This window comes from Natrix helvetica, assembly GCF_964273705.1.
Source record: "Natrix helvetica genome assembly, chromosome: 13".
Lineage (NCBI taxonomy): Eukaryota > Metazoa > Chordata > Lepidosauria > Squamata > Natricidae > Natrix > Natrix helvetica.
The window spans coordinates 4,978,643-5,006,563 of record NC_138557.1 but is presented as its reverse complement, the minus strand read 5'-3'; the positions used below and the strand labels follow the sequence as shown (position 1 = coordinate 5,006,563).

The following is a 27,921-nucleotide window of genomic DNA, read 5'->3' as shown; positions in this document are numbered from 1 at the left end:
AGTGTGGTGTATTGTCTTTGTCAATGCATATAACCGTTTATAATAAAAAATTAATTCTATTCTGTTCTATGTGCCACTGATGGGAATGAGCAGTTTCCAAGTTCCTAAAATTGTGTGTAGTTTCTGTCCTTTATCGCCTAGGAATATGTGCCTAGTTATCTTGCTACGGCTTAGAGCCAAAGCAAATGAACTTAATCCATTATCTTAAGGGCCCTGCCTAACAGCTTATTTTTTTTTCATGCACTCTTTGCCGTGAGTAGCACTAATGGATCAAATCTCACACGTCTCCAAGGGCGATATAGGCAACCTGTTCATTCAGTCCTTGATGCACTCTGAGTTTACATAGAATAAAAGAGTTGGAAGGAACCTTGGAGGTCATCTAATCCAACCCCCTGCTCGAGAAGGAGACCCTGACAAAAATACAGATTTGAAAGTTTGGTGGTGGACTTGCAGACGTTTCATTACCCGACTAGGTAACATCATCAGTGCTCGGATGGGGTGGATGGTGTTTTGACAGTGATGGTGATCATTGGGCACAGATAATGTTACTTCAATTGGGTAATCAAATGTCTCAAAAAAAATAATACAACCAAGCTTAGACAGCACCAATCCTCCTCCTCCTTTACTTTAAACCACATTTTCTTCTAGCATTGATGATGTTACCTAGTTGGGTAATGAAATATCTGGCCAGATCCTGAAGAGGAAACACAAAGACTTTGGCCACCTAATGAGAAGGAAGGACTTCCTGGAGAAGAGCCTCATGCTGGGAACGATGGAGGGCAAAAGAAGAAGGGGGCGGCAGAGAAGGAGGTGGCTGGATGGAGTCACCAAAGCAGTCAGCGTGAGCTTCAATGGACTCCAGAGGATGATAGAGGACAAGAAGGCCTGGAGGAACATGGTCCATGGGGTCGCGATGGGTCGGACATGACTTCGCAACTAACAACACTAAAAAGGATCTGGGTTGCCACTAGATGGCAGCAGAGTTGATTCTTTTGGTGGCCCTCTTAGGCCATCTAGTGTCTCTCTGCAAAAGAGCAGGCAGAGTGAAGCATGTCATCGGCTTGCACTGGCTGGGGAATTCTGGGAGTTGAAGTCCAGCCATCTTAAGAGGTTGACGTAACCACTTCGATGGTCTATTCTCCCAAACTTCCCTTTGTAGAACAAGCACCTTCCTTGTCTCAGTAGCACCACCGCGTTGGCTTAGGGAGGTGCACACAAACACTTGCCATTATAAGTGCTCTTCCCACGCTATCAAAGTCCTTATTTCTGGCCTCGTGCCTAAGAGATACTTGGATGGTGTGCCCGTAACTGGAGATTTCTATGGGCAGATATGGATTACGAGTGCTTACTCTCTTTGTTTGTGTTGAGGAGGTTGAGGACACTTCCCTTCTTCCTTCCATCAGCTCAACCCCTGTTTTTGGGTCCGTTATCACTTTTAAAGCCGTTTATTGGCATGGAAACAGGACACCCAAGAAACGATCTCATCCCAAATACATTGATCTGTTCTCACGGACAGGAAATTTCTTCTTAACTCTAGGCTGGATCTCTCTTTGCTCAGCTTCCATCCATTTCTTCTTGTCTTGCCCTCAGGTGCTTTGGAAGAATAGGTCAACCCAAGGAAGGCATGCTGCCTTATCTCCTTGGTCAACTGGCAGGATCTAGGGGAGGAAATTCATTCCCAGCTGCTGCCCCATCCCTATGGGACATCTTCGCTCCAGAGGTGAAGCAAGACTCCGTTATTATTCTGGTTTTCTGGAAGATCTGGTTTTGCCCATTAGCACGGAGGCTCTCAAAATATGATGCAGCCATGGGGATGTCTGGGGGCCTGCGGGCACCCCTATTCCTTCTTAACCTCCTAGCCCTTGCATTTTTAACCCGGTTTATTTTTACTTCGAAGCTTCAACTTGTTTTTAAGCTACGCTTTGTGTATTTTTATGATTTTATAAAGCTGTTGTAAGCCACCTAGAATCCCTTAAGTGAAACTGTTGGTGTAGAACAGGGGTTGGCAACCTTAAACACTCAAGGAGCCAAACGGGTCCTAACCAGAAGCCCCTCCCTCCCAATTCTGGAGCTGACCGGAAGTCCGGTTCCCCCCACTATAGAGTCTCCTCCTAGCGCGGCGTCCTTTTTTCCTCTACCAACTGGAAGTCTGGTTCCTCCACCATAGAGTCTCCTCCTAGAGTGGCATCCTTTTTCCTCTACCTGTCCTAAGCGAAAGCCCTATCAATTGTAGAGCCGACTGGCGACAGGGAGCCGCAGCAGAGGGACAAAAGAGCCACATGCGGCTTCAGAGCTGCAGGTTGCTGACCCCTGTTCTAGAAATTTAATAAATAAAATACTTTAGAAAACTTTCCAACCCAGGTGAGATATTTTGCTAATGCTAAAAGTTGGGCCCTTTTTTTTTTTTGACTTTTCATATAATGAAATACCGTCACTGGCCTAGAGAACACGCCAGCTCTCATATAAAAAGTGGAGATTTGTAACTCACAAGCCCATTCGTTAAGGAGGACTACTGTAGCCACACCTCATTCGATAGGCTAGGAAAGTAGATTAGCACTGCTTCCCTTTCTGAGTAAATATACAGCCTCCTCTGAGTCATGAAGGCGGTAAAGAAAACGTCCCTATTGTTGTCTTATGCTCATACCTCCAACTAATTATATCGATGAGATGTAAGCTGTTTTATCCGGCCGACCAACCTGCCTTAATCGGGAATAATTTCTATGTTCCGTTCCCCACATAGTGCCGCTCTGTTTGTAGGAAGTTAAAACCCACCCCTCTCCTAGAAAAATGAAATACCCTGGGAAATATTTGAAAAGGCAGAATATTATATTCCCCTGGATAACAAATGGAGAAACATGGTTTTAGGCAGGAAACAGACTCACTCTTAATAGCCCCCACCTTTGTCAATGAGCCATTAAAAGGCCTGAGCCGGTCCATTCTACATAACAAAGGTAGAATTAGCCTTCCACAGAAACTCATCACAAGGCACCCCTTAAGGAAAATTACATCAGTCAGCAAGGCAACCAAACTCAGACTCAAAACACAGAGTTGCCCCTGCATGGCCCCACGGGAGTCTAACAACCAATCAGAGTACAAGATCAAGATCAAAGGCCAGAGAGGGCATAAAACCAGGGATTTTCAGCACCTCGCTCTCTTTTTCTTCTTCACCCAACATCTGGAAGCATCAGATCCCCCTTTTCTATTCAGGAGCTCAAGCCGTGTGATCCTGTCCACCATTCAAACCATCATTCCAAGCAGCCTCCATGTTTCCAGTGCCTTTCCCCCCCCCCCACTTGGAACTGGATCCAGAAGGACATTTCTTCCAACAATGTAAATTAGAATTTCCTCTTTAAATCCCACCAAGGTTCGGTCGAAGCCGTCTTCTCCCCCCCCCTCCCCCCAGCTGGATGGTGGGGTTTCCATGATTGGAAAACACAGGTGACTTTCCCTAACCCCACCCAAAGGGAAAACCTCATGCCTCTCTTCTGCCAAATAAACACACCCCGGCAGTCTGAATCAGACTTTTTTGGGGTTGGTTCTTTTTTTTTGCCAAAGGAAGCCAACAAGGCTTGGGAAAAGGGGTTGACTCACAAGTCACAGGACGGGCCCAGATCCCCGGTGCTGGTTTTGCAGGCAGAAAAAGCTTAAGGTTTTAAAAAAAAATCTGCAAGAAAGGAGGCAGACCCCAGAGACGGGAGAGAATTTGAAACGAAAGTGGAAAAGGTTAGAGATCAAGCAGACAGACAGGGCTGGGCAGCCCAAGGCATTGAAGCGAGACAGCAAAAAAAGTGTGATTTGGGGTAAGACCTTCGGGTTGAAGTCAAAGGCCACAAACCCTGGTTTGCTTGCCATGTTTTCAGACGTGGATGGTTTGCATAGAGAGCAGCCTTAGTCCTGTTGTTATTAGGTGTGAGGTCATGTCTGACCCATCGCGACCCCATGGACCACGTTCCTCCAGGCCTTCCTGTCCTCTACCATCCTCTGGAGACCGTTAAAACTCATGCCGGCTGCTTCGGTGACTCCGTCCAGCCACCTCCTTCTCTGCCGTCCCCTTCTTCTTCTTTTGCCTTCCGTCGTTCCCAGCATGAGGATCTTCTTAGTTCCAAGCTCCAGTTGAAAATGAGCATAGCAAGCAATGCAGGTCAAACACAACTTACAACAATGGGGGGTGGGGGTAGCCAGAATTTTCACTGCTGAGCAAGAGGGTTGTTAAGTGAGTCACACCTGATTTCATGACTTTTTGCCACGTTTCAGTGAATCACTGCAAAAGGTTTACTAAATACATGGTTAGTAAGGGAATCTGGCTTTCCCCATGGACTTTGCTTGTAGGACGCTGAGTGGGGAAGTCATACATTGTGATCGGGTGACCACAGGAGACAGCTGCCATCATAAGCACATGCCTGTTGCCAAGCATACGAATTCTGATCATTTTTTGACCATGGGGATGCTGTAGCAAGTAATAATGCACAGACTGGTCATAAGACATTTTTTTTCAGGGTCGTCATACCTCCGAACAGTCTTTAAAAGAATGGTTGTAAGTTGAGAACTACCTAAAGGTAAAGGTTCCCCTCGCACACATCTGCTAGTCGTTCCCATCTCTAGGGGGCAGTGCTCATCTCTGTTTCAAAGCCGAAGAGCCAGCGCTGTCTGAAGACGTCTCCGGGGTCATGTGGCCGGAATGACTCAATGCCGAAGGTGCACGGAACACTGTTCCCTTCCCACCAAAGGTGGTCCCTATTTTTCTACTTGCATTTTTCATGTGCTTTCGAACTGCTAGGTTGGCAGAAGCTGGGAAAAGTCACGGGAGCTCACTCAGTTATGTGGCGCTAGGGATTCGAACCGCCGAAGTGCTGATCTTTCGGATCGACAAGCTCAGCGTCTTAGCCCCTGAGTCACAATGAGAACTATCTACACAGGACTCAAAAATGGCTTTTCATCCACTCCCAGCCAAGGTGACAGGACTTTAATTTAGATCCAGAGTCTCTTTATGTTGACACTTACATTTGCACCTAAATGGGACACGAGGAGAACACTCTTGCGCTGAGCAATGGAAACCACCTCAAAGGTCATCTCGGACAACTTTTTCCCCACCTGGAATCTGCAAAGATGGTGAAAGCATCTTTCTTCGGAGTTCCCCAAGTCTGCTAGCCATCCCTGATAAAGTGTCCTTGACAGCTGCTGAAAACGGATAGCGAAACAGCAGGTTTTTTTTCTCTTTTTGGCCAGTGCAAAATGGTGGTAAGATTTCTGTGGTAAGACTCTGTTCATAAATAATAAGGTAGGCCTGGAAGACAATAACTGTATGGGTGTTTGCTTGGCTTTATCCAAGTTCCTTCTCCTGACTTGGCACCTATGAGGATAAAATGCTCCTCTTGTTTCCCCCCCCAAAAAATTTAACCTTAGGGCTTAGTTCTAGGTAAAGCCAAAAAACCTCGTAGCACACTCTGATAAAACAAGGGAAGGTAGCTTGGCACAATGGCTTGGTTTAAACAGCAGGCTAAGACAATGTTTTTCAACCTTGGTAACTTTAAGATGTGTGGACTTCAACTCCCAGATTTCCCCAGCCAGCATTCACTCTAGGTCAGTGGTTCTCAACCTGTGGGTCGGGACCCCTTTGGGGATCGAACGACCCTTTCACAGGGGTCTCCTAAGAGCATCGGAAAACATATATTTTCGATGGTCTTAGGAACCGAGACACCAATTTTATGGTTGGGGGGGGTCACCATAACATGAGGAACTGTATTTAAAGGGTCGCGGCATTGGGAAGGTTGAGAACCACTGCTCTAGGTTAAATGGAAAACAATTTGCAACGTATGCTGATAGAAAGAAAGAAAAAAACCACAAAAGGTAGAAATTTAGGATTGGACGGGACCTTAGAGGTCTTCTAGTCCAACCCTCTGCTCAAGTAGGAGATCTTATATCATCCCGGACAGGAGATGGACAAATACTTGTCCGATCTTTTCTTGAAAATTCCCAGCGATGGAGCATGCTGAATATATCTATCCCACCCTCTCATCAGAAGCAATTCTTTTTTAAAAAAAGAACAAGGGATTGTGCAGAATTTTGGCTAGTTGAGTTGACTGAATAAATCTGGATTTTGTTTCCCTTCCCAGTTGGTGATTTTTCTGACTTGCTTGCTTATAACTCATTCCAACTGGAAATCAGCACAGTTCAGGTGTGTCGACTGAGTACATCTTCCAAATTCCCGTCATCCTCAGTCAATGGTGTGTCCTTCTAGCCAACTACAACTCCCATCTTCCCCAGCTAAAAGCCAATGGGAGCTGTAGTCCAATGTCCACCTAATTGGGGAATTAGACGCCCCAATTAGATGCACATTGGGGAAGTGGTTTAGCTTTCCATTCACTTTCTAAGTATTGTGAGAAAGGACTCGCAAAAGAAACATATACACAAACACACCCTAAAGCACATCTATTTTTACCAGCACAATGTTGAGCTAGCTATAAAAAGTAAATAGCCATCCTTACAAAACCAATAATAAGCAATCCATAAGAAACAAGATCAGCAGATCCAAAATGAGAGCAGGAAATAAGAAATGTCATTGCATAACCCCCAACATTAAACAATAAAAAGCAATACATCCTTAGCCCCGCACATCAGGTTGCCAACAAAGAGCAATAAACCAATAACAGTAAACAAATAGCCACTGACTTTTCTTTTTTTTAAAAGACACATTAAAAATGTGCTTTCCTGTGACTTTTTCTCTCTATTTAAAATCTTTTCTGGAACTGCTCCCTTAAAAAAAAAGTCTATAACTGCTTTAAAAAGGAGCAAAGCAAGAAAGGACTTTGGAAAAAAAAGACACACAAGGGAGAGAAAAATCACAAGAAAACAGCCTGGGAAATGTTTATTTTAAAGTAGCAATTCAACACGTGACCGTTTTTTTTTTAATAAAGAAAAAAATCACATGAAAGCAGTTAGATAGAACTTTTTAAAAAAGTAGCACCAAGACTTTAAAAAAAAAATGACAGGAGGAGCAACCCGGGGATATAATATAATATATATATATATACAAATATATAAGTTTAAGTAGAAATTTAGTTACAGTTCTTTTTCTTTTACTCTTTTTGGTCATATTATGCTCATTATTGTTACATTATTGTTACAGTTACTAGCTTGTGTGTTAAGATTTATTATTTTCTTTGGCTTTGTTTGTCATTGTTATCCTGACATGTCACTGTCTTTTCAATTAAAATAAAAAAGATATATATATATATATATATATATATATATATATATATATATATATATATATATATATATATATATATATATATATATATATATATATATATATATATATATATATATATATATATATATATATAATTAAAAAGGAGCAATCCAAGAAAATATCTGGTTTTTTTAAAAAATTAAAAAAAAAACATTCCCACGAAAGCAGCCAAGGACAGATTTTTCTTTTTATGAAGGAGCAATGCAAGAAACAACTTTTTTTTTTAAGTCGAAACTCCCACGAAAGCAGCCAAAACAGAAGTTTTCCTTTGCAACCTTCCCAGCCCATAAAAGAGCAAAAAATTAAGTTTGCGTGGAGTCAGGCTGGGTGGGGAGGGGAGAGGAAGAAAGCCCTCGCCTGGTTGCAATTCGGGGGTCCCTTTTCCCCCTCGAGGGGGGGCAAAGAAGACCCCAGCCCCCCCCCCACCACTCCCTTCCCTCTCGCCCCCCACTCACCTTATAGGTGCTCTCGGTCAGCTTGTTGACCTCTTCGGGACCCCGAGACATGACGGCGGCGGCCAAAGGAGGCGAAGCCGGCTGGCTAGGTGGCCCCGGCCGGGCAGACGGGGGGCTGGGATCCCCTCGGGACGTGTGAGGCGGCTTTGGCTCCCCGGCGGCGTTGGGGAGGGGACGCGAATCGCGCAGCGGCGCAAGGACCCTCCTTCCTCACCGGCGCCCTCCGCGCCAACTGTCAAACTTGCGGAACCGGCCACCTCAGCGGAGGGAGGGGAGGCAGGGGGAGGGAGGGCGGTTCCCTCGGCGCGCGCGGCCACGCCCACCCCAGAGGTGAGGCGAGGCGGGGGTGGGCGGAGCCGGGCGAGGCCCCTCTCGCGGAGGGAGGGGCGTCCCCCAAGAAGGAACAGCCCGGCGGCCGGCCCTCCCTGAGGAGAAAACTTTCTTCTTCTCCTCCTTTCCCCCCCTCCTCTTTTTCTTCCTTTCTTTTCGTCCTCCCACCACCACCACCATCCCCGCCAGCGAGGAGACCGAGCTGCCTCTTCTTCCTCCCCCTTCTGGGCCCAGCTGGTGGACGGACAAGGGTTGTATTGGGACGAGGAAAGGAGACCACCAGGAGATGCCCACCTAGGTTGCCAATGCACCTTTTCCACCTCAGGAGAGGTGCTGCCCTCTAGTGGAGCTTTAATGCTAAGGTACTTTAGGAAGCAAACGGTTTCGATAGGGAATGGGTGCTTTGTGTGTGTGTTTGGATAGATGGATAGATGGATGGATGGGTAGATGGGTAGATAGATAGATAGATAGATAGATAGATAGATAGATAGATAGATAGATAGATAGATAGATAGATAGATAGATAGATAGATAGATAGATGATAGATAGATAGATAGATAGATAGATAGATGATAGATAGATAGATAGATGGGTAGATGGGTGGGTAGATGGGTAGATAGATAGATAGATGATAGATAGATAGATAGATAGATAGATGATAGATAGATATTGGGACGCAGAAAGGAGGCCACCAGGAGATGCCCACCTAGGTTGCAAATGCATCTTTTCCATCTCAGGAGAGGTGCTGCCCTCTAGTGGAGCTTTAATGCTAAGGTACCTTAGGAAGCAACCGGTTTGGATAGGGAAGGGGTGCTTTGTATGTGTGTGTATGCCTAGGTTACGGGGCTTTGGGCGAAGGCTGGAGGGAAGCACCGCTGATGGTGAAGAGCCAAAGGGTCTCGTTCCAGTGGGACTGCATCATGGCTTGGAACTGGCTGACCATCTCAGCCCACTGAGCCTCCAGGCACCAGTCCCTGGCCTTGCAGTCCCATGGGTCTTTCCTTTCCTTGGAAAGCCCATGCTCCTAGTCCTCAGTGAGGTGCTTCTGCTGAGCCTCCTTCTCCATCAGATCCAATTTGAACTGAGCTGTTTGGCCAACTCTTTCTCCTGGTGGCTGCTTAGCTCCAGCAACAGCTTCCTTTTGGGGCCCTAAGGAGCCCGGGTGGGCAGGCGGGCAAGGAGTGGCTGGGAGGGGAGGGGCGAGTAGAGGCCGGCGAGGCGCCCCTCGACGGGAGTGACATTGAGTTGGCCACACCCACCCCGTCACACGACCACCTAGCCACGCCCATCCAGCCGGTCATTAGGCAGATCCTATTAGTGGTCTGCAGGATTTTAAATTATGAATTTAGTGGTCCCTGAGGTCTGAAAGTTTGGGGGCCCCTGCTCTAAAGTGATGGTTTTTTTTTCTGCCTTGCATTTTCTTAGCCCTAAAGCCAGAGGGGCAAACCAGAACCAAGCCAAACCAGCAATGATGTGCAAAAGGCATTGTGGGCAGAGATGGTTTAAGACAGTAATGGCGAATCTTTTCAGCACCAAGTGCCCAAATCGGAACACAAATCCATGCATGTGCCTGTTTTCAGGCCATTTTTACCTATTTTTTTTTTAGCCGTTTTGCGGTCCATTTTCCAGGCCATTTTTAGGCTGTTTTTGGCCTGAAAAACACCCCAGAAAAAACCTGAAAACGGCCCAAAATCGGCCTGGGATTTGGCCATTTTCTGGCCATTTTCCGGTGCTTCAGTGCCCATGAAGACCAGCTTGCTAAAATGATCTCAAATACAGGTAGAGCTCGACTTGCGATCGCAACACAGCACAAAATTTCTGTTCTCAAGTAACGAAGTTCGTGAAATGAGCTTTGCCCCGTTTTACAACCTTTCTTGCTCCTGTTGTTAAGGGAATCACTGCAGTTGATAAGTTAGTAACCTGGTCATTAAGTCAATCTGGCTCCCCTGTTGCCTTTGCTTGTCAGAACTTCGCAAAAGGGGATCCCACAACCGCAACAGAAGAGGAGCTGGCGATGTCACATGTGACCACAGAGAGGGCTCTGCACGCCACTTCTGGCACGCATGCCGTAGGTTTGCTATCACAGGTTTAAGAGCTGCCTGGCTTGCAAGGATTACCTTTCCCTGGCCTGTGGACCAGGAATCTTGCAGAAAGAAAAGAATGCGGCTTGTGACGTTTGCAAACCAGGTTGAGACAATCAAGAACAAATTCCAGAGGCCTCCTTGTGTTAGCTTTTCTTAGAAACCACCTGCAACGCAAACAGGTTTATGATGGCTGTTCGTCAGGCTGAAAAGGGCAAAAGGCAACAGGGGAGTCAGATTTACTTAATGACCAGGTTACTAACTTTATCATCTGCGGTGATTCCCTTAACAACAGTGGCAAGAAAGGTCGTAAAACGGGGCAAAGCTCATTTCACGAACTTCGTTACTTGAGAACAGAAATTTTGTGCTGCGTTGCGATCATAAGTCGAGATGTACCGTATTTGAGATCATTTTAGCAAGCGAGATTCTTTTTTTGTGTGTGTGCAAAACCTACTAGGGAATCTTGAAGGTTGTGTAGACTGGTTGTGCGGTAGGTTGCCAAAACAACAACAACAACAACAACTGCAGCAAAATTTGTGTTGCTGTTTTAGGAATTCACGCTGAACTTGACTTGGAAAGTTAGCTGTGAAGCTGCAGAGAGGCCTGGCTATTCGCTTCGCTAGTGCCCGTTGGGGCTGTGGGTGCGTCTTAATTGTGTGTGTGTGTGTGTGTGTGTGTGTGTGTGTGTGTGAACGATATGTTCTCCCGGTGGAGGACTTGCCATCGATCGATGAGTGAGTCATGCGTGCGAGCGGACTGCTTTCAGGAGACATTGTGTGTTCAGAAGTTGAGCAGCGTGTACAGTCCTGGGCAGTCAAGTGTTAGCTCAACGTTGTGAACCAAGCAAGTGTGAAGAACATCGCACGCTGCAGCTGCACAGGGGCCAATAAGCCTGGATGATCAATCGCAGCATCCACAATTAGACTCTTCACCTCTGCTGTACCAAGGCAGCTAAATTTCTAAAAGATAAAACTCTGAGAATCCCAAGGGGGCTATTTTTTCCCCCAAGACGCAACTGGACTTTTCTGGGGGGGGGGGGTTGTCTTTGAAGACGTTTTGCTTCTCATCCAGGAAGCTTCTTCAGCTCTGACTGGATGACGGTGGGGAAGAACGGAAGGATCGATATCCCTTGCAGACAGAGCTGGTCATTTGCATCCTTTTTAGAAAGTCGTTCAGGCCACTTGGAGGTTTATCTGCAGCAGTTCCAAGGAGACTCCATGCCCATTTTCACCACTCGGGTGACTCTGAGGACACAGACAAAACTCCAAGTGGCCTCAAGGACCCTCTAAAAGGATGCAAATGACCAGCTCTGTCTGCAAGGAATATCAATCCTCCTATTTCCCACCATCCAGTCAGAGCTGAAGAAGCTTCTTGGACGACAGACAGCTGGTCATTTGCATCCTTTTAGAGAGTCATTGAGGTCACTTGGAGGTTCGTTTGAAAGAAAAGGGGTCAAAGAGGTCATCTATGTCCAAATTGAACTGCCCTTTCTCAACAGAGGAGGAGAGATGAGACATCAACTATCTCCAGTCTACAACACGGTCCTTTCAACAGTTCCAAGAAGGCTCCACATCCATTTACACCATTTATCCATTTATTATTATTGAATAATAAGGGTGGCTCAGTGGTTAAGATGCTGAGCTTGTCGATCAGAAAGGTCGGCAGTTTGGCGGTTCGAATCCCTTGCGACGCGTAACGGAGTGAGCTCCCGTGACTTGCCCCAGCTTCTGCCAACCTAGCAGTTTAAAAGCACGTAAAAAATGCAAGTAGAAAAACAGGAACCACCTTTGGTGGGAAGGGAACAGCCTTCCTTGCGCCTTCGGCGTTGAGTCATGCCGGCCACATGACCACAGAGACGTCTTCGGACAGCCCTGGCTCTTTGGCGTTCAAAAGGAGATGAGCAGCGCCCCCTAGAGTCTGGAATGACTAGCACATATGTGTGAGGGGAACCCTTTACCTTTACCTTAGCTAGAATAATAGGGAGGTTTTGAGTTAGGCAAGATATTCAAGAACTTTTAATGAATAAATTCATAAATCTTTGCTTTTCCAAATCTTAGGTATATATCTATATCTATATATGTTTCCCTGATTGCTGTGATGAGTCACCAGAGGCATAACCACCCAAGGGGACTTAAGAATCTTCCATGGATCTTGGGAAAGGAGGTAAGCTTTATTCATTCGTTATTTGTTAAATGTATTTGCTGCCTATTCTCTTCGCGAGGCTACGCTGGGTGGCTTACAATAAAAAGAAAGAAATGGAAAGAGCGTAGACAGAAGTGAGATAATAGAACGAAAAAGACCACGATAAGAATACATCAAGACAATAACCATAAAAAGATGGGCAGCAGGAGAGCAGAGAATAAAGAGGGAAGGTAAATGTCGGTTTTCAGGAATGATAAAACAAAAAGCTTTCCGTAGATTCTTTGCTTTATAACTGAGTCAAGGTGGACTCAGCTTTCTGTCCTTCCGAGGTGGGTAAAATGAGGACCCAGATTATTGGGGGGCAAGAGGCTGACTCTGTAAACCACTTAGAGAGGGCTGTAAAAGCACTGTGAAGCGGTATATAATCTAAGTGCTATTATGCTTCCTTTCCTTCCTTCCTTCCTTCCTTCCTTCCTTCCTTCCTTCCTTCCTTCCTTCCTTCCTTCCTTCCTTCCTTCCTTCCTTCCTCCCTTCCTCCCTCCCTCCCTCCCTCCCTCCCTCCCTCCCTCCTTTCCATGGTGTGCAGTGGTTAAAATGCAGTATTGTAGCCTAACTCTGCTCACTGCCAGCAGTTCGATCCTGACTGGCTCAAGGGTGACTCAGCCTTCCGTCCCTCTGAGGTGGGTAAAATGAGGACCCAGATTGTTGGGGGGCAAGAGGCTGACTCTGTAAACCGCTTAGAGAGGGCTGTAAAAGCACTGTGAAGCGGTATATAATCTAAGTGCTATTATGCTTCCTTTCCTTCCTTCCTTCCTTCCTTCCTTCCTTCCTTCCTTCCTTCCTTCCTCCCTCCCTCCCTCCCTCCCTCCCTCCCTCCCTCCCTCCTTTCCATGGTGTGCAGTGGTTAAAATGCAGTATTGTAGCCTAACTCTGCTCACTGCCAGCAGTTCGATCCTGACTGGTGACTCAGCCTTCCGTCCCTCTGAGGTCAGTAAAATGAGGACCCAGATTGTTGGGGGCAAGAGGCTGACTCTGTAAACCGCTTAGAGAGGGCTGTAAAGCACTGTGAAGCAGTATATAAGTCTAAGGACTATCCTTCCTTCCATCCTTCCTTCCTTCCTTCCTTCCTTCCTTCCTTCCTTCCTTCCTTCCTTCCTTCCTTCCTTCCTTCCTTCCTTCCTTCCATGGTGCGCAGTGATTAAAATGCAGTAGTGCCGGCTAATTCTGCCCACTGCCAAGAATTCAATCCTGACTGGCTCAATGTTGACTCAGCCTTCTGTCCTTCCGAGGTCATAAAATGAGGAGCCAGATTGCTGGGGGAAAGAGGCTTATTCTGTAAACTGCTTAGAGAAGGCTGTGAAGCAGTATATAAGTCTATTGCGATCTTCCTTCCTTCCTTCCTTCCATGGTGCGCAGTGGTTAAAATGCAATATTGCAGGCTAACTCTGACCGACTCAAGGTTGACTCAGCTTTCCATCCTTCCGAGGTGGGTAAAACGAGGACCCAAATTGTTGAGGGGGGGGGGGGGGCAAGAGGCTGGCTCTGTAAACCGCTTAGAGAGGGCAGTAAAAGCACTGGGAAGCGGGATATAAGTCTGAGTGCTATTGCTATCACTCCATAGTTGCCTTTTGTTTTTTTCTCTCTGCTTAAATGCACCGATTGCACCCAAAAGCGATAACCAAAGGTTTTAGCGCTTGTAGACCAAAGGAAGAAGAATTGACAAATCAACAGAGCAACACATTGAATGTTAGGCACAGGCCAAAGGAGTGATATATTTCATATATATTTTCCCCATGCCCTTCTTCCTTGGACAATTTCTGACGCAAACTTTTCGGGTGGTTTCCTATCCTGGCCTTTTGATCAAGCGGTTCCTGTTGAGCAGTTATACTGGTTCTCCGTTGTGTCCGTTCAGCTTATCGTCTGGTCTGATTGGCACGTCCCTCTTTGACCTCTCTTTGATGCTCCAGTGAAATCCTTTGAGGATCAAAGACAATTTTCCTATTTAACTTGTTCTCCTAAATTAGGACGGTGACCTGTTTTAGGGTTGATTTCTCAAGGATTGGGTTTTTTAAAAAGTCATTCTTTTTGCCCCACGTGAAAAAAATGTGGATTTTTGGTATCGATCTATATAAAACTGGCTGTGTGTGTGTATATTCCCATATAATTCTGGAACGCCTTGAGCAATTTCAACCATACTTGGTACTCAGATGACTTACTCTCTGGAGACAAATACTGTGGGGATAAGACACCCCTAAAACCTCTCGGGCGTGTGTGTGTGTTCTGTTAAGATACAGCCTGTTGTGTCTTTAAATGGCTTCTACTGTACTGCTGTAAAATGGCTTCTACTGTGCAGTGCGATGGAGTTGCCATGGTGATGGCTTCACAGTGCTCCACAAGGGGGCTCCCTCTGGTAAGGGGAAAAATCCAATATTAGAAATTACGTTTGGTCTGGACATTCCCCCCACCCCCTATAAATAAATACCTGAGCAACGCCCTGTTATCAGCCAAGTGTTCTTATAAAAAAGGTCCGTTAACCAGTATTACCATTTTCCTTCCTTCCTCCCTTCTTCCCTTCCTCCCTTCCTCCCCCCTCCTTTTCACACCATTTTCAAAACCACCAAGAACTCCACCAAGCTACAAGTATTCTCTCTTACGGGTATACGAATTACAAATTACACTCTGATTTAGACGCTGTTGTATTGAACAAACTGAGAATCAGAAATTTCTGAGTGATCTGTTGCAAAGTATGGAGAGATCTACGAAACTCAACCCAACCCAACCCAACCCAACCCATCACCACCTCTTCTCCTTTGCCTCCTCCTCTTCTCTCCTCTTCTCTCCTCTTCCTCTGCTCCTCCTCTTTTCCTCTCCTCTTCTCCTCCTCTCCTCTCCTCTCCTCTTCTTCTTCCTCTTCTCTTCCTCTTCTCTCCTCCTCTCCTCTTCTTCTTCCTCTTCTCTTCCTCTTCTCTCCTCCTCTCCTCTTCTTCTTCCTCTTCTCCTCCTCTTCTTCCTCTCCTTCTCCTCTACTCTACTCCTCCTCTTCTCATCTCCTCTTCTTCCTCCTCTCCTCCTCTTCCTCTCCTCTACCTTCTCCTCTCCTCCTCCTCTTCTTCCTCTCCTCCTCCTCTTCTTCCTCTTTTCTCCTCCTCTTCCTCCCTCCTCCTCCTCCTCCTCTTCTTTTCCCTCTTCTCTCCTCCTTCACCTCCTCCTCCTCTCCTTCCACCCCCTCCAAATTCACAAAAGAGACTACATTTGCCTTTTCTGCGTCTCAAGCCTGTTGGGAGAAGAACAATGGAAATATGTAGCTCTCTTAATTCAGTAGCCCCGAGATGAGCAAAAGCACAGAGGTTTAATCTTAAATTTTAAAATTTAGTTTATATTGTGAACATCGAAGCATCCCTGCTGCTTCCCCACACTTAAAAATACATTTCTATAATAAAGACCAGGCTTTCAGAGGCAGAGCAAAAGCAAAAATTGCTAGAATGACTGCCAGTTTTTTCTTAGCTGATCTAGTCTTGGTGGTCCAGGTGGGACAGGTGGAAAAACAGATGTAAATCTGTAAATCCCTTCCAGCCTTGAGATTTTTTAAAAACCTTTCCCAGATTGGCTTCGCACATCGCAATAAGACATGGGATGCTTACTCGGTGGATAGCGGGGTAATTTGTCTGCAGCATCTTATTATAACAGAATAATAGAATAGGATAGGATAGAATAGAATGCATAATAGAGCATAATAGAATGCAGAATAAAATAGAATAGAATAAAATAAAATAGATTAGAATAGAATGCAGAATAGAATAGAATAGAATGCATAATAAAATAAAATAGAATGGAATGCAGAATAGAATGGAATAGAATAATAACAAGATTTGAAAGGACATTGGAGGTCTTCTAGTCCAACCCCCTGTTCAAGCAGGAAACCCTACATCATTTCAGACAAATGGTTGTCCAATCTCTTCTTAAGTTGTGGTAGTACTGTAGTTGTGATAGACAACTCCCCGACAATGATGGGTGGTTCCTGAAGTTGAGAAAATGTTTTAGCAAAAAAAAAAAAAAAAAAACCAACACCCCCCCACCCCCCTGCCAGAAGCAGACAGTAGAAATAGCCCAGCAAGAGAGTAAACTAACCATTTAAATCCATTGTGCTGAGTAAAGAAAGTTTTTTTTTTTTAAAAAAAGATCCACAACTGAGAAAAAGCTGTGCTAAAAATACATTTTCCTTTCAAGTGGCTCTAGTTCAGAAACGAAAGCACTGAGGAATGTTTACTCCCTCGTCTGGGAAACATGGCTGAAAGCTCCGTAAGAATTTACTTAAACGATCTGCTGTCTTTTTTAAGTTTTACGGCCAGCTTTTTGAGTTTTGAAATATAGCGTGGACGATGTGAGAAAAAGCTATTTGTTTCACCATTTTGGATGTGAGCACAATTCTGATGATGAAGTGAAAGTCAGGCAGATCTTTTATGCAGAAGCGTTTGGGAATAATTTATACCGTGTTTGTATATTTAAAAGGCACCCTTGAATAATAATTTATCTTATCGCTCTGATTGTTTCTTTAAGAGTCTCTGGAGTAATAGCCTATTTTTTTAAAAAAAAATATTTAAAACCTCTAACTCCGTGGGGCACGTAAAGTAAAATTTTTTAATTCAAATGGCAAATGTGTGTGAAATTGCTGTGAATTAAGTGCTTTTGGTATATCTATGGTGATATCAGCCTGACATGGATGAACGTGTAGTGAGTCAAAGCTATCCTGAGCCCATGTCCATTGCTCAAATCTATATTAATAGTAATAATTCAAATGTACTGATAGACGTATTGTTACCATTCATAATTTAAATCTGATAAAGTCTTGGTGCATAACACACTAGAAGATTTAACTGTGGCTGAAAAGAAGAAAGTGTGGGTAATTAATGTGGCAGTATCAGGGGATAGGAGAGTAGAATAGAATAGAATAGAATAGGATAGAATGCAGATTAGAATAGAATAGAATGCAGAATAGAATAGAATAGAATAACAGTTGGAAGGGACCTTGGAGGTCTTCTAGTCCAACCCCCTGCTTAGGAAGGAAACCCTACACCACTTCAGACAAATGGATATCCAACATCTTCTTAAAAACTTCCAGTGTTGGAGCAATATTCGCTTTCCTCCCAGCAGACAAAAGCCATTCTCCTCTTGGGATAACAAGGGGGAACCATCCACCATTCTTGAGCTCCTATTGTCAAAAGGTGCCTAGATAGAGGATTTGCTAAACTTTGGAATCTTATTATCTTCCTAGGCCACTAGATGGTGAACAAGCTTTGCAAACGAGGGCCAGAATGGAGGCCTGTCAATTTCCCTTGAAATGTATAGACATTTGTTTGCTTGCTTTTTCCTCTCAAGCTTTGAGAGGACCTGAGCCCTAATGGACCACTGCTCTCCATCCCACAAGGTGAATCTCTTCAGCTCTTTAAGCAAAATACTTTGTCTTCGAGTGCTCGGACACCCTTGATAGGCGGCTCCTCAAGTACGGAGAGAAGAGAAGAAGGGAAGGGAAGAGAAAAGAAGAATGGAAGGGAAGGGGAGAGGAGAAGGAAAGGGAAGAAGGGAAGGGAAGAACAGAAGGGAAGGGGAGAGGAGAAGGGAAGGAAAAAGAAGAAGGGAATGGGAGAGGAGAGACGAAAAGGAGAGAAAAGGGGAAGGAAAGGGGAGAGGAGAAGAACAGAAGGGAAGGGGAGAAGAACAGAAGGGAAGAGAAGAGGGGAAGGGGAGAGGAGAGAAAAAGAGAAGGGGAAGGGGAGAGGAGAAGTGAAGAACAGAAGGGAAGGGAAGAGGAGAAGGGAAGGGAAGAGAAGAGGGGAAGGGGAGAGGAGAGAAGAAGAGAAGAGAAAAGGAGAAGGGAAGAGAAGAGCAGAAGAACAGAAGGGAAGAAGAGAAGAGGGGAAGGGGAGAGGAGAGAAGAAGAGAAGGGGAAGGGAAGAGGAGAGGAGAAGAGAAGAACAGAGGGAAGGAGAGAGGAGAAGGGAAGGGAAGAGAAGAGGGGAAGGGGAGAGGAGAGAAGAAGAGAAGAGAAAAGGGGAAGGGAAGAGGAGAGGAGGAGAACAGAAGAACAGAAGGGAAGGGGAAAGGAGAAGAGAAGAATGGAAGGGAAGGGAAGGGAAGGAAAGAATGAAAGGGAAGAGAAGAAGGGAAGAGAAGAAGGGAAGAGATGAACTGTGGGGTCTCTTGCAGATGTTTCATGACCCAACTAGGTAACATTATCAGTGCTGGAAGGGAGTGTGGCGTGCAGAGAGGAAGAGGAAGAGGAGGAGGAGGAGGAGGAGGAAGAGGAGGAGGAGGAGGAAAAAGAGATGGACGAGGACTGTGTGGGGCCCTTCATGCTCTCTGAGCTTGGTTGCTTTCTTGTAGACATTTCACGACCAAACTAGGTAACGTCATCAGCGTATATGATGATCAGTGTATCCTCGCTGTATCAGCGTTTTTTTTTCCTCGCTCACTTTCTTGGGCTATGAACACTGATGATGTTACCCACCTTGGTTTTAATCCTTCCGTTCAGTTCTGCGCTTTTTTTTAAAAAAGAGAAACCCATCTTAAAAGAGGTGCTTTGAAAACCCACAAAGAATGGTTCTTCTAAAGACCTGCTCCCCACTGTTAGTCACACTTACTCCTGCCCGCTCTTCAAGGAAAGGGGGTAGCCTCATTTTCTGAGGGTGAACGCAAAAGTCAGTAAAATTGGAAATGTCAAAGCCTCGGACTGATTATTCCAAAGCGGTCGATGCTCCAAAGAATAATGATGACGGGATCATTTGCATGATGTTAGAACTTAGAGATGCCAGTCAGGGCTGAGATTCTGACCGTGGTGAGCAAGCTGTGCCCATACATAATGGAAAAGGGCTTTTCTCCAGAGGGGGCCTCTGGTCTTCTGGCTCTTTAATTACATCTAGACTCAATCACAGTTTTATTCCATATACTGTAGCATCAACCTTGGGAACGCTCAGTTTTCCTTTTTTCTCTACGTATTCAATATGGACAGTGATAAGTGGTATGTATGTATGTATGTATGTATGTATGTGTGTTACAACCCCTGGTATGCCCAAATACGACACACACACACACACACACACACACACACACACACACACACACACAGAGGAGGGAGCATACTGCTTCCCTTTATTTATTTATCAGCACAAATGCAACACAAAAATGCTTTTCTGCCTGGAAGGCTCTTGGAGTAGAGCTGAAAGGCAAAAGGGAAGCAGTATGCTCCCTCTCATATTTGGGCATACCGGGTGCTTTGACATAAGACGTATGTATGTATGTATGCGTGTGTGTGTATGTGTGTGTGTGTGTATGTGTGTGTATGTGTGTATGTATATGTATATGTATATATATATGCATATATACACACACACACACACACACACACCAAACATACACACATATAAATATCTCTCTCTCTCTCTCTCTCTCTCTCTCTCTCTCTCTCTCTCTCTCTCCCTCCCTCCCTCCCTCCCTCCCTCCCTCCCTCTTTCTGTGCATGGTGCAGGTACATATTTATATATATAAAACATGTGTATATGTGTGCCAGGGATGCAGTGGCTCAGTAGCTAAGACGCTGAGCTTGTCGATCAGAAAGGTCGGCAGTTCAGCAGTTCGAATCCCTAGCGCCGCGCAACGGAGTGAGCTCCCGTGACTTGTCCCAGCTTCTGCCAACCTAGCAGTTCGAAAGCAGGAAAAAATGCAAGTAGGAAAATAGGAACCACCTTTGGTGGGAGGGAAACAGCGTTCCGTGCACCTTCCGCGTTGAGTCATGCCGGCCACATGACCACGGAGATGTCTTCGGACAGCGCTGGCTCTTCAGCTTTGAGACGGAGATGAGCACCGCCCCCTAGAGTCGGGAACGACTAGCACCTATGTATGATATATGCAGGGGAGCCACTGAGCCACCCACGCTTAACTTGTGTCCCTTAGCGACATACATTTTGCGTTCAATTATGGTCGCACGTCGAGGGCTACCCGTGCAACGATGTGCCTTCTCTTTACTGCTGAGGTGTGCAACTCTTTGGATAGTTTGGGCAGATCACAAACTTTTTCTCTTTTTTTTACAAAGACGTGCCAAGAATCAAGAACGTAAAAAATTTTTTATAAAATAAAACCGTACCGAAAACAACATCCTAGAGAAAGAGAGAAGAAATGCAAAGGGAAAAAAAAGAAAAAAAGAAAACCCAGGAAACATATATATCAAAGGCATCCCTCCAGCATCGGGTTGGCACTGGAAATCAAACAGAATATGAAACGAGCGAAATGCCTGGGAGTGAAAGAAAAAAAATAAATGCTTGTGGCCAAGCCCAAAATATATGCAACAGCTCTAGGAAAAACAGGCTATCCGTGAGGTCTCCCTTTCGCCCATCTGGGATTCCTCATTTCCTTTCTCCTTGGCAGATGTTGCAGCTTCGATTCCCCAGAAGGAATAGGTGCAGACAGGCCACCTAAGCGGAGGATCCATACCTGGATATAAAGCAGGAGGATGGATGAGAGAAATGGGATTCGGAAATAATTGTCACTGTATTGGACGGGAGCTCAACGCGACAGAGGAGAAAGGAATAAGGAGGAACAGAGAAAGACAAATGGTAGAAAAGAAATAGATGAAGAAAGAAAGGAAAGAAAAGAAAGACAAAGAAAGGAAGTAAATTCAAATCTAATTTTGAACCTGATTAGGGGGGGGGGCACTGGTCCTGGAGGCACTGCAATACCAGGTCAATGCGTGGAGAGGATGGAGCAAGCCCCTAGTCCATCTCCTGCTTCCAAAAATCCATTTAATACACAGTCCTCAGATCGAGGACATATCAGATATTAAACTGATAAGAACAGATACTACACTTGATCTTAGCCAAAAGGCCGAGAAGCGATACCCAAGGGTGGGAGGGATGCCAACGGCTTCCCTCCTCTTGAAATTTAAGGTTTGTGAGACAACACTGGAGTTGCGTTACAAGCTACGTGCTAAAGCCAAGTCAGACCAGTTCCTGCTCTGAGGATTGTCCTCTGAAAATGCATCGTTTGCAAATCCCACCACAACGAACTCCTTCCAGTTAGGAATATCTGCAGAATTTATAGATTTCCCTTGATGATGACAACTTTGGGACTTCCTCCTTTGGCTGTTGGTTTTAGATTTGCATAGCTCTGCCCCCTACCTCTTCAGGATTGGTGACGTTTCCTTTCAATGCCTTGTCGCTTTTAAAACTTCTGAAACTCTTTAGCTCAGATGACAGTACGTATTGTTTTATCGTCTTCTACTTAAACCACAACGGTGCGCAACTGGTTTTCGCAAATCACAGTCCATCTTGCGGAGATTTGGACGTGAAATTATATAAAGAGAGAGAAATCAGCCTCTGCATTTATATCTAAAGATTCCGCCTCTCCTTGCTTCCTGTTTCAATTTCTTTCAAGCTTTTTGTCATCTTGAGTTCTTTTTCTCCTTCATTCCTTCTTGCCAAAAAAAAAAAAGCCATTTAAAAACCTTTGGAAAAAATTCCGAAAGGAAAAAAGCATGCATGTATGTAAGGGGGGGAATCCCATCCATTGCAAAAAAAAAAAAAAAGAAAGAACACCCTGAAAATTTACATTTGAATGCTTCAAGGACTGATTGGATTACCCTGTAAAATGCAAAAAAAGTATGTGCAACTACTACACAGTTGCTAGGCATGTTAAAACTAGGGGTTGGGGGGGAGAAGAAAACAAGCAAGAACATCGTCGTTGGTTTTTTTAATTGATTTTTTTAAAATTATATTTATTAGTGCTTAATGAACATCGTGTTTTCTGGATATTTAGTTTGCTTAACAATACATATTACATTTTTTTTTATTTCTGTAGTGGTGTAGGGTTTCCTGCTTAGGCAGGGGGTTGGACTAGAAGACCTCCAAGGTCCCTTCCAACTCTGTAATCCTATCCTATCCTATCCTATCCTATCCTATCCTATCCTTCATTTTTCCAGGATTGCTGGTGTCAAATCTCTGCTGTCAAATTGTGCAATATTAAATACATACTTTTCTTATCTAGTTTACCTGGTAAAGAAAGAAATTTTCATAGAGGAAGGAGATGTTGCAATCTATCAAAGGAAGCAAAATAAGCCTTCCATTGACAGAGCTAGTTAACAGTAACAGAGTTGGGAAGGGACCTTGGAGGTCATCTAGTCCAATGCCCTGCTTATGCAGGAGACATATACTAGAATTCAAACCGCCGAACTGCTGACCTTTCTGATCGACAAGCTCAGCTTGAAGCCAGTTTGATGCAACGCCTGAGGAGCACGCTAAAAACCGGGATGCTCTGAGTTCCAGTCCTGCCTTACCTAGGAAAACCAGGTTGAATGACCTAGGTCCAGTCTGCCAGTCCTCAGCCCCAGGAAGGAGGAGGCCAGGGCAAACAAGTTCTGAAACCTTGCCAAGAAAACTGCCGGAATCTGTTATTGTAGAATCAAGATAGAGTTGGAAGGGACCTTCTGGGTCATCTAGTCTAACCCCCAACCAAGCAGGAGACCCTGCCTACGCCATTTTTGACAGAGGGCAGTCCAGCCTCTTCTTGAAAGCCTCCAGGAATGAAGCTCCCACAACCTCCGAAGGCAGCTTCTGTTCCATCGGTGGATGGTTCTCACCATCAGAAAATGTCTCCTTATTTCCAGCTTGAATCTCTACTTAATCAATTTCCATCCATTATTCCTTGTCTGGCCTTCGGGTGCTTTGGAAAATAGCTTGACCTCTTTCCTCTCTGTGGCAGCCCCTCAAATATTGGAAGACTGCTATCCTGTCTCCCCTGGTCCTTCTCTTCCCTAGACTAGCCAAGCCAAGTTCCTGCAACCGTTCATCATAGGTTTGAGCCTCCGGTCCCCTCATCATCCTGGTTGCTCTTCTCTGCACTCTTTCTAGAGTCTCAACATCTTTTTTATAGTGTGGGGACCAAACCTGGATGCAGGATTCTAAGTGTGACCTTACTAACTTACTACTGGACTTGTTATTTCCTCCTCCTCTCAAGAACCCTTGGTTACACAAATGGGAAAAAAAGCATCCAGCATCCATAAATGACGTCTTCCTCACACCAGCGTCTCTGAAATCTCTGCAGGCATCCATTTTTCATCCATCCATGCCTCGTTTCCATCCGCTCTCCATCCCCTGATGGGCTGTTGGAGATGGAATCCTATCAGAAAGTCATTTCCCATTAATCTCCCAACGGCGGACGTAATTTCCCAGTTAAACCCCACGCTGAGTCGCCCCTGGTTTGTTTCCCTTCAGCCTCCCTTCTCTTTTTCCAATGTTTCCTAGCAACGGGAATGGGTTGTATTATGTGTTTTGTCTTCCCTCCCCATCCTCGTATCTTACAAAGCCGAGTGACCTTGAAATGTAAATTTCAATCGGAAGCGAAAGCTGCTGAAGAGTTCAGGGCGCTCGCATTCAACGTTCGCTTTGTTTAGCGTCCTTCTTTCTTTCCCTTGTTCTATTGCAAAGGAACAAGGAGGAAAACGTGACACAGAGGAAAACATGTTGGAGGGGGTGACGTTAATCTTGGACTTGTAAAACCCAAGTTGAAGTCCCACCCCCAGCTATTCCATTCCCGAAAGACTGTTGGACATACCGCGTGTGGTGGTGGTGGTCCTTGACTTACAATGGTCCGTTTAGTGACTGTTCGAAGTTACAACTGAAAACAAAAGTGACTCCGGTCCATTTTTCACACTTAAGACCTTTGCAGCATCCCCACGAATGTGTGATCAAAATTCAGACGCTTGGCCACTGACTCATATTTATGACGGTTGCAGTGTGCCCGGGGTGACGTGATCCCCTTTGGCGACCTTCTGACAAACGAAGTCAACGGGGAAGCCAGCTGTGACGGATGCCCTAAGTAAATCATGAGCCTCGAGCCAAGCTTCAAAAGAAATCCAGTTATTTATTAGGAGCAACATGTCGGCAGGTATCCGAGTAAAGGCAGCTCTGACCCCACGTAATTGATGGCCCAATTATGACCCTGTTTCCCCCCCCTCTTCCCAGGGTGTGCCATAAATCACATTATCCAACGGAGCACTTTCGTGGGCTGTAGAGATCACGCCCCTCCACCTGCTGCAGATAACTTGGGAGACAACCTTGAGAAAGATATGCATGGAATGTTCTTCTGGATGCCATGCTGCTCCGTCAGTTTCCCCCCACCTTGCCTATGGCAACTCGAGAGCAGGCCAGGGATGCTTTGCGAGTTGACACCAGATTCACTTAAGAACTGTGTTACTGGCTTAACAACTGCAGGGATTCACTTAACCACGGTGACAAGAAAGGCCGTAAAATGGGGCAAAACTCACCAAACAAATGTCTCGCTTAGCAACAGGAATGTTGGGCTCAATTGTAGTCGTAAGTCGAGGACTACCTGTACTTCCGTCATAGAACCGTCTCCCTATTCTGACGAGCACTAATTTTAGCACGTTGCAGCCCTCTCAGCCTAAGAGGTTTGGAAGGCCAGTGGGGGGAAATGTTCCTTATGAGCTGCACAAGGGGCTATTGAAACGGCAAGAACTGGATATGTCTAGCCTAATGAAGAGAAGGATTGGGAGTGACAAGATAGCAGTCTATCAGGAGTTGAGGGACTGTCATGGTGAAGAGCCTCTTCTCCAAAATCCCTGAGGGCAGGACAAGAAGCAATGCCTGAAAACTTACCAAGGGAGGGAAGCAACCTAGAACTAAGGAGAAATTTCCTGACAGCTACAACAATGAACCAGTGGAACAACTGGCCTCCAGAAGTTGTGAATGCTCCAACGCTGGAGGTTTTTAAGAAGAGGTTGGATATCCATTTGTCTGAAGTGGTGTAGGATTTCCTCCCTAAGCAGGGGGTTGGACTAGAAGACCTCCAAGGTCCCTTCCAACTCTGCTCTGCTATTCTCTTCTACTTTTTCTCTTCTCTTCTCTTCTCTTCTCTTCTCTTCTATTCTATTCTATTCTATTCTATTCTATTCTATTCTACTCTTTCTATTTCTTTGCCTTAAGAAAAAGAAAAAAGGAAGATCACCCACAGTTGGCATGGGGGAGCCGACGTTTCCAGATTGAAGGGACATCCGTGCGTCCCAAAAGACAGCAAATTCCACAAAAAAGCCATTTGATTTGCTAAGACTCCCCACCCCCCACCCCCCCACGGGGGAAACTCTGAAGATCTCGGTTAGTTTAATCGTCTTTTTAAAGGAAAATGGTTAAGTGGCTGGAGGTTTGTTAAACGTCAAGGAGATACAGAGAGCCTGGAGGAGGAAGGGGGGTTTTCTTTAAAAACAAACTTCCAGTGCGACTGTTGTGTGATTTCAACTCCCAGTCTAGGAAACCTTTACAGTTCTGTTGTGTTGCCGACATTTCTCATTCGTTCTCTTCTTGGTAATAGCCCGAGGCGACTTACATCAAACTGGATGATTTCCCTGCAGTGCAAGTTAGTTCAGAAATATCAGAAAGAAAAAGGACGGGCTGTTTTCCCTGCTCCTTTCATCAATCATTCTCTCTCTCTCTCTCTGCCCCCCTCTCTCTGTCCCTCTGTCTCTCTCTGTCTCTCTCTGTCTGTCTGTCTGTCTGTCTCTCTCTCTCTCTCTTTCTCTCTCTCTCTGTCTCTGCCCTCAGCCCATTCTTTGCATCCAAATTCTGCTTGGATGTTTGGTTACAACTGCCACATGTTCAACTTTCTTGCCGTTATTTTCCTTTGCTCGTTGCTTGTTAATGGGGTAAATAATAATAATAATAATAATAATAATAATAAGAATAAGAATAAGAAGAAGAAGAAGAAGAAGAAGAAGAAGAAGAAGAAGAAGAAGAAGAAGAAGAAGAAGAAGAAGAAGAAGAAGAAGAAGATGATGATGATTTGGGACATGAAACAGATTTGGAGATGGATCGAGCCCAGTTGGTGGTTCTCTGACATTCAGGTAGAAATGGCAGCAGTAGCTTTATGGCTGCTGCCAAACTGCCAAGAAGAGAGGCTTTATTTTATCACAAGGTGGGCACTGATCTTCTTGAATGCATAAACTGGGTTTAGGTTTTAGGTTGGGTCGTGTTTAGCAGGTGGGCTAAAAAGTTTGCTTTTCCTGGAAGCAAGAAAGCTAAGCCAGCAAACAGGCTTTTAAAGAATCAATCTGCACTTGATAAAGGACTTTTTAATCCTTCGATGAAGGCCAGTGAGTGATGGGTTGGGTGAACTGGGACCCAATAGCTCCCAGCTCATAAATTCACCATCTTCTCATATCTTCTTGAGTTGTTTTTTTTTAATGGAGCCACTTCATATTCATTTCTGGGTCATTGTTGTGGCCCACCAGCGGCCAGTGGAGCTGGCAGCAGATTCGGGCAGTGAGGAGGTTGGGGAGGAAGATGGGGCAGTCCTGGAGTCTGGGGAAGGCTCTGAGGAGGGCTCTGTGTCGGAGGCAGAGAGGGGGCCAGGGCCGTCTGACAGTTATCAGCTGCCTTCAGAGTCAGACATCAGTGAGGCAGAGGAACAGCTGGAGCCTGTTCCCAGGGTGTGCATGTGCAGAGTGGCCAGAGGAAGGGAATAGCTAAAGGGTCGACTTGGGAGTAAGGCCACAGGTGGACAGTGAATGGCCCCTCCCAGAGGAAATAAAAGAGGAGCGACAGGGGAGTGGAGTTTGCAGGAGACAACTAGTTCCCTTCATTGGTTCGTGACTCTCCGAGACTCCTGGCCGAGTTTTGCAGATATCACCCTGGCAGCTCTCCAAGCCAGAGAAGGTCTGTGACTGTAAATCCTCCTTTGAAAGACTTTGCTGGATGCAAAGGAGCAGAATTCACAGTCAATTAATAAAAGGGGGTTTTGTCGGGACCAGGAGTTTGCTTCATGCTCTTGGGAAGCCTCGGTCAGAACATTCTGCCTGAGCAGAGGGTTGGACTAGAGGACCTCCAAGGTCCCTTCCAACTCTGTCCATTCTGTTATTAATATTTTTTTTGTTAACAACGGCGCTTTTCCTCATACGCAGTAAAGGGAAAGAGTAAGGGCTTGTTGGAGTCAGAGCGGGAGGAAGACTGGACAGAGTGAGAAACTCTGACACATCCCAATGACGGTGGAAACAAGATATTTGACGAGGTTTCTAGCACACGCATTTGTCACCTCGGGATGCGATTCATCCACGCTTTTGTCTTGGGACCGCGGTGACTTGACACGGATTTAATGGGACTTCAGCATCCCGAGTTGCATTTTGAACCACAACGCCGATGTGAGAATAGATTTGACACCCTTTAAACAAGAACACATCGTTACACAGCAGGTTTGTATTTTTCCCCTCCTTTCCTTTTCTTCGTTCCCCCCATCACGTTGGATGAAAGCAAGCTGCCAGTTTGCCCTGGAGATGATTTAAGAGTTCAAGAGAAACAGACATATGGATTATATGGGCATATAGATTCTGCTCGGCACTATTTCAGGTGGAGGAAAGTTGTCAAAGACCTAGGAGTCCTCATCTCAAACGATCTAAGCCCCAGAGCTCACTGTAAGAGCATTGTCAAAAAGGCACGAAGAGTTGTGAACCTAATCTTGCGAAGCTTCTTCTCCAGTAAAGTTGAACTGGAAACCAGGGCATACAAAACCTTTGCCAGACCAATTCTCGAATACAGCTCGTCTGCCTGGAATCCACACTGCATATCGGACATTAATACAATTGAGCGAGCTCAGAGGTATTTCACGAGA

The 27,921-nt window shown here is 45.4% G+C and overlaps 1 protein-coding gene across 1 annotated transcript in view; it reads right to left on the bottom strand.

Annotated features, from left to right (window-relative positions):
• The window catches only part of BAIAP2L1 (BAR/IMD domain containing adaptor protein 2 like 1), a 49,277-nt gene extending 41,305 nt beyond the window's left edge, over nucleotides 1-7,972 (bottom strand). The window contains exon 1 of the mRNA XM_081965711.1: nucleotides 7,708-7,972. Within this exon, the coding sequence (XP_081821837.1) occupies nucleotides 7,708-7,758 (51 nt within the window). The 5' untranslated portion in view covers nucleotides 7,759-7,972. The remainder of the gene's footprint in view (nucleotides 1-7,707) is intronic.
• Between the last annotated feature and the right edge of the window lie 19,949 nt (nucleotides 7,973-27,921).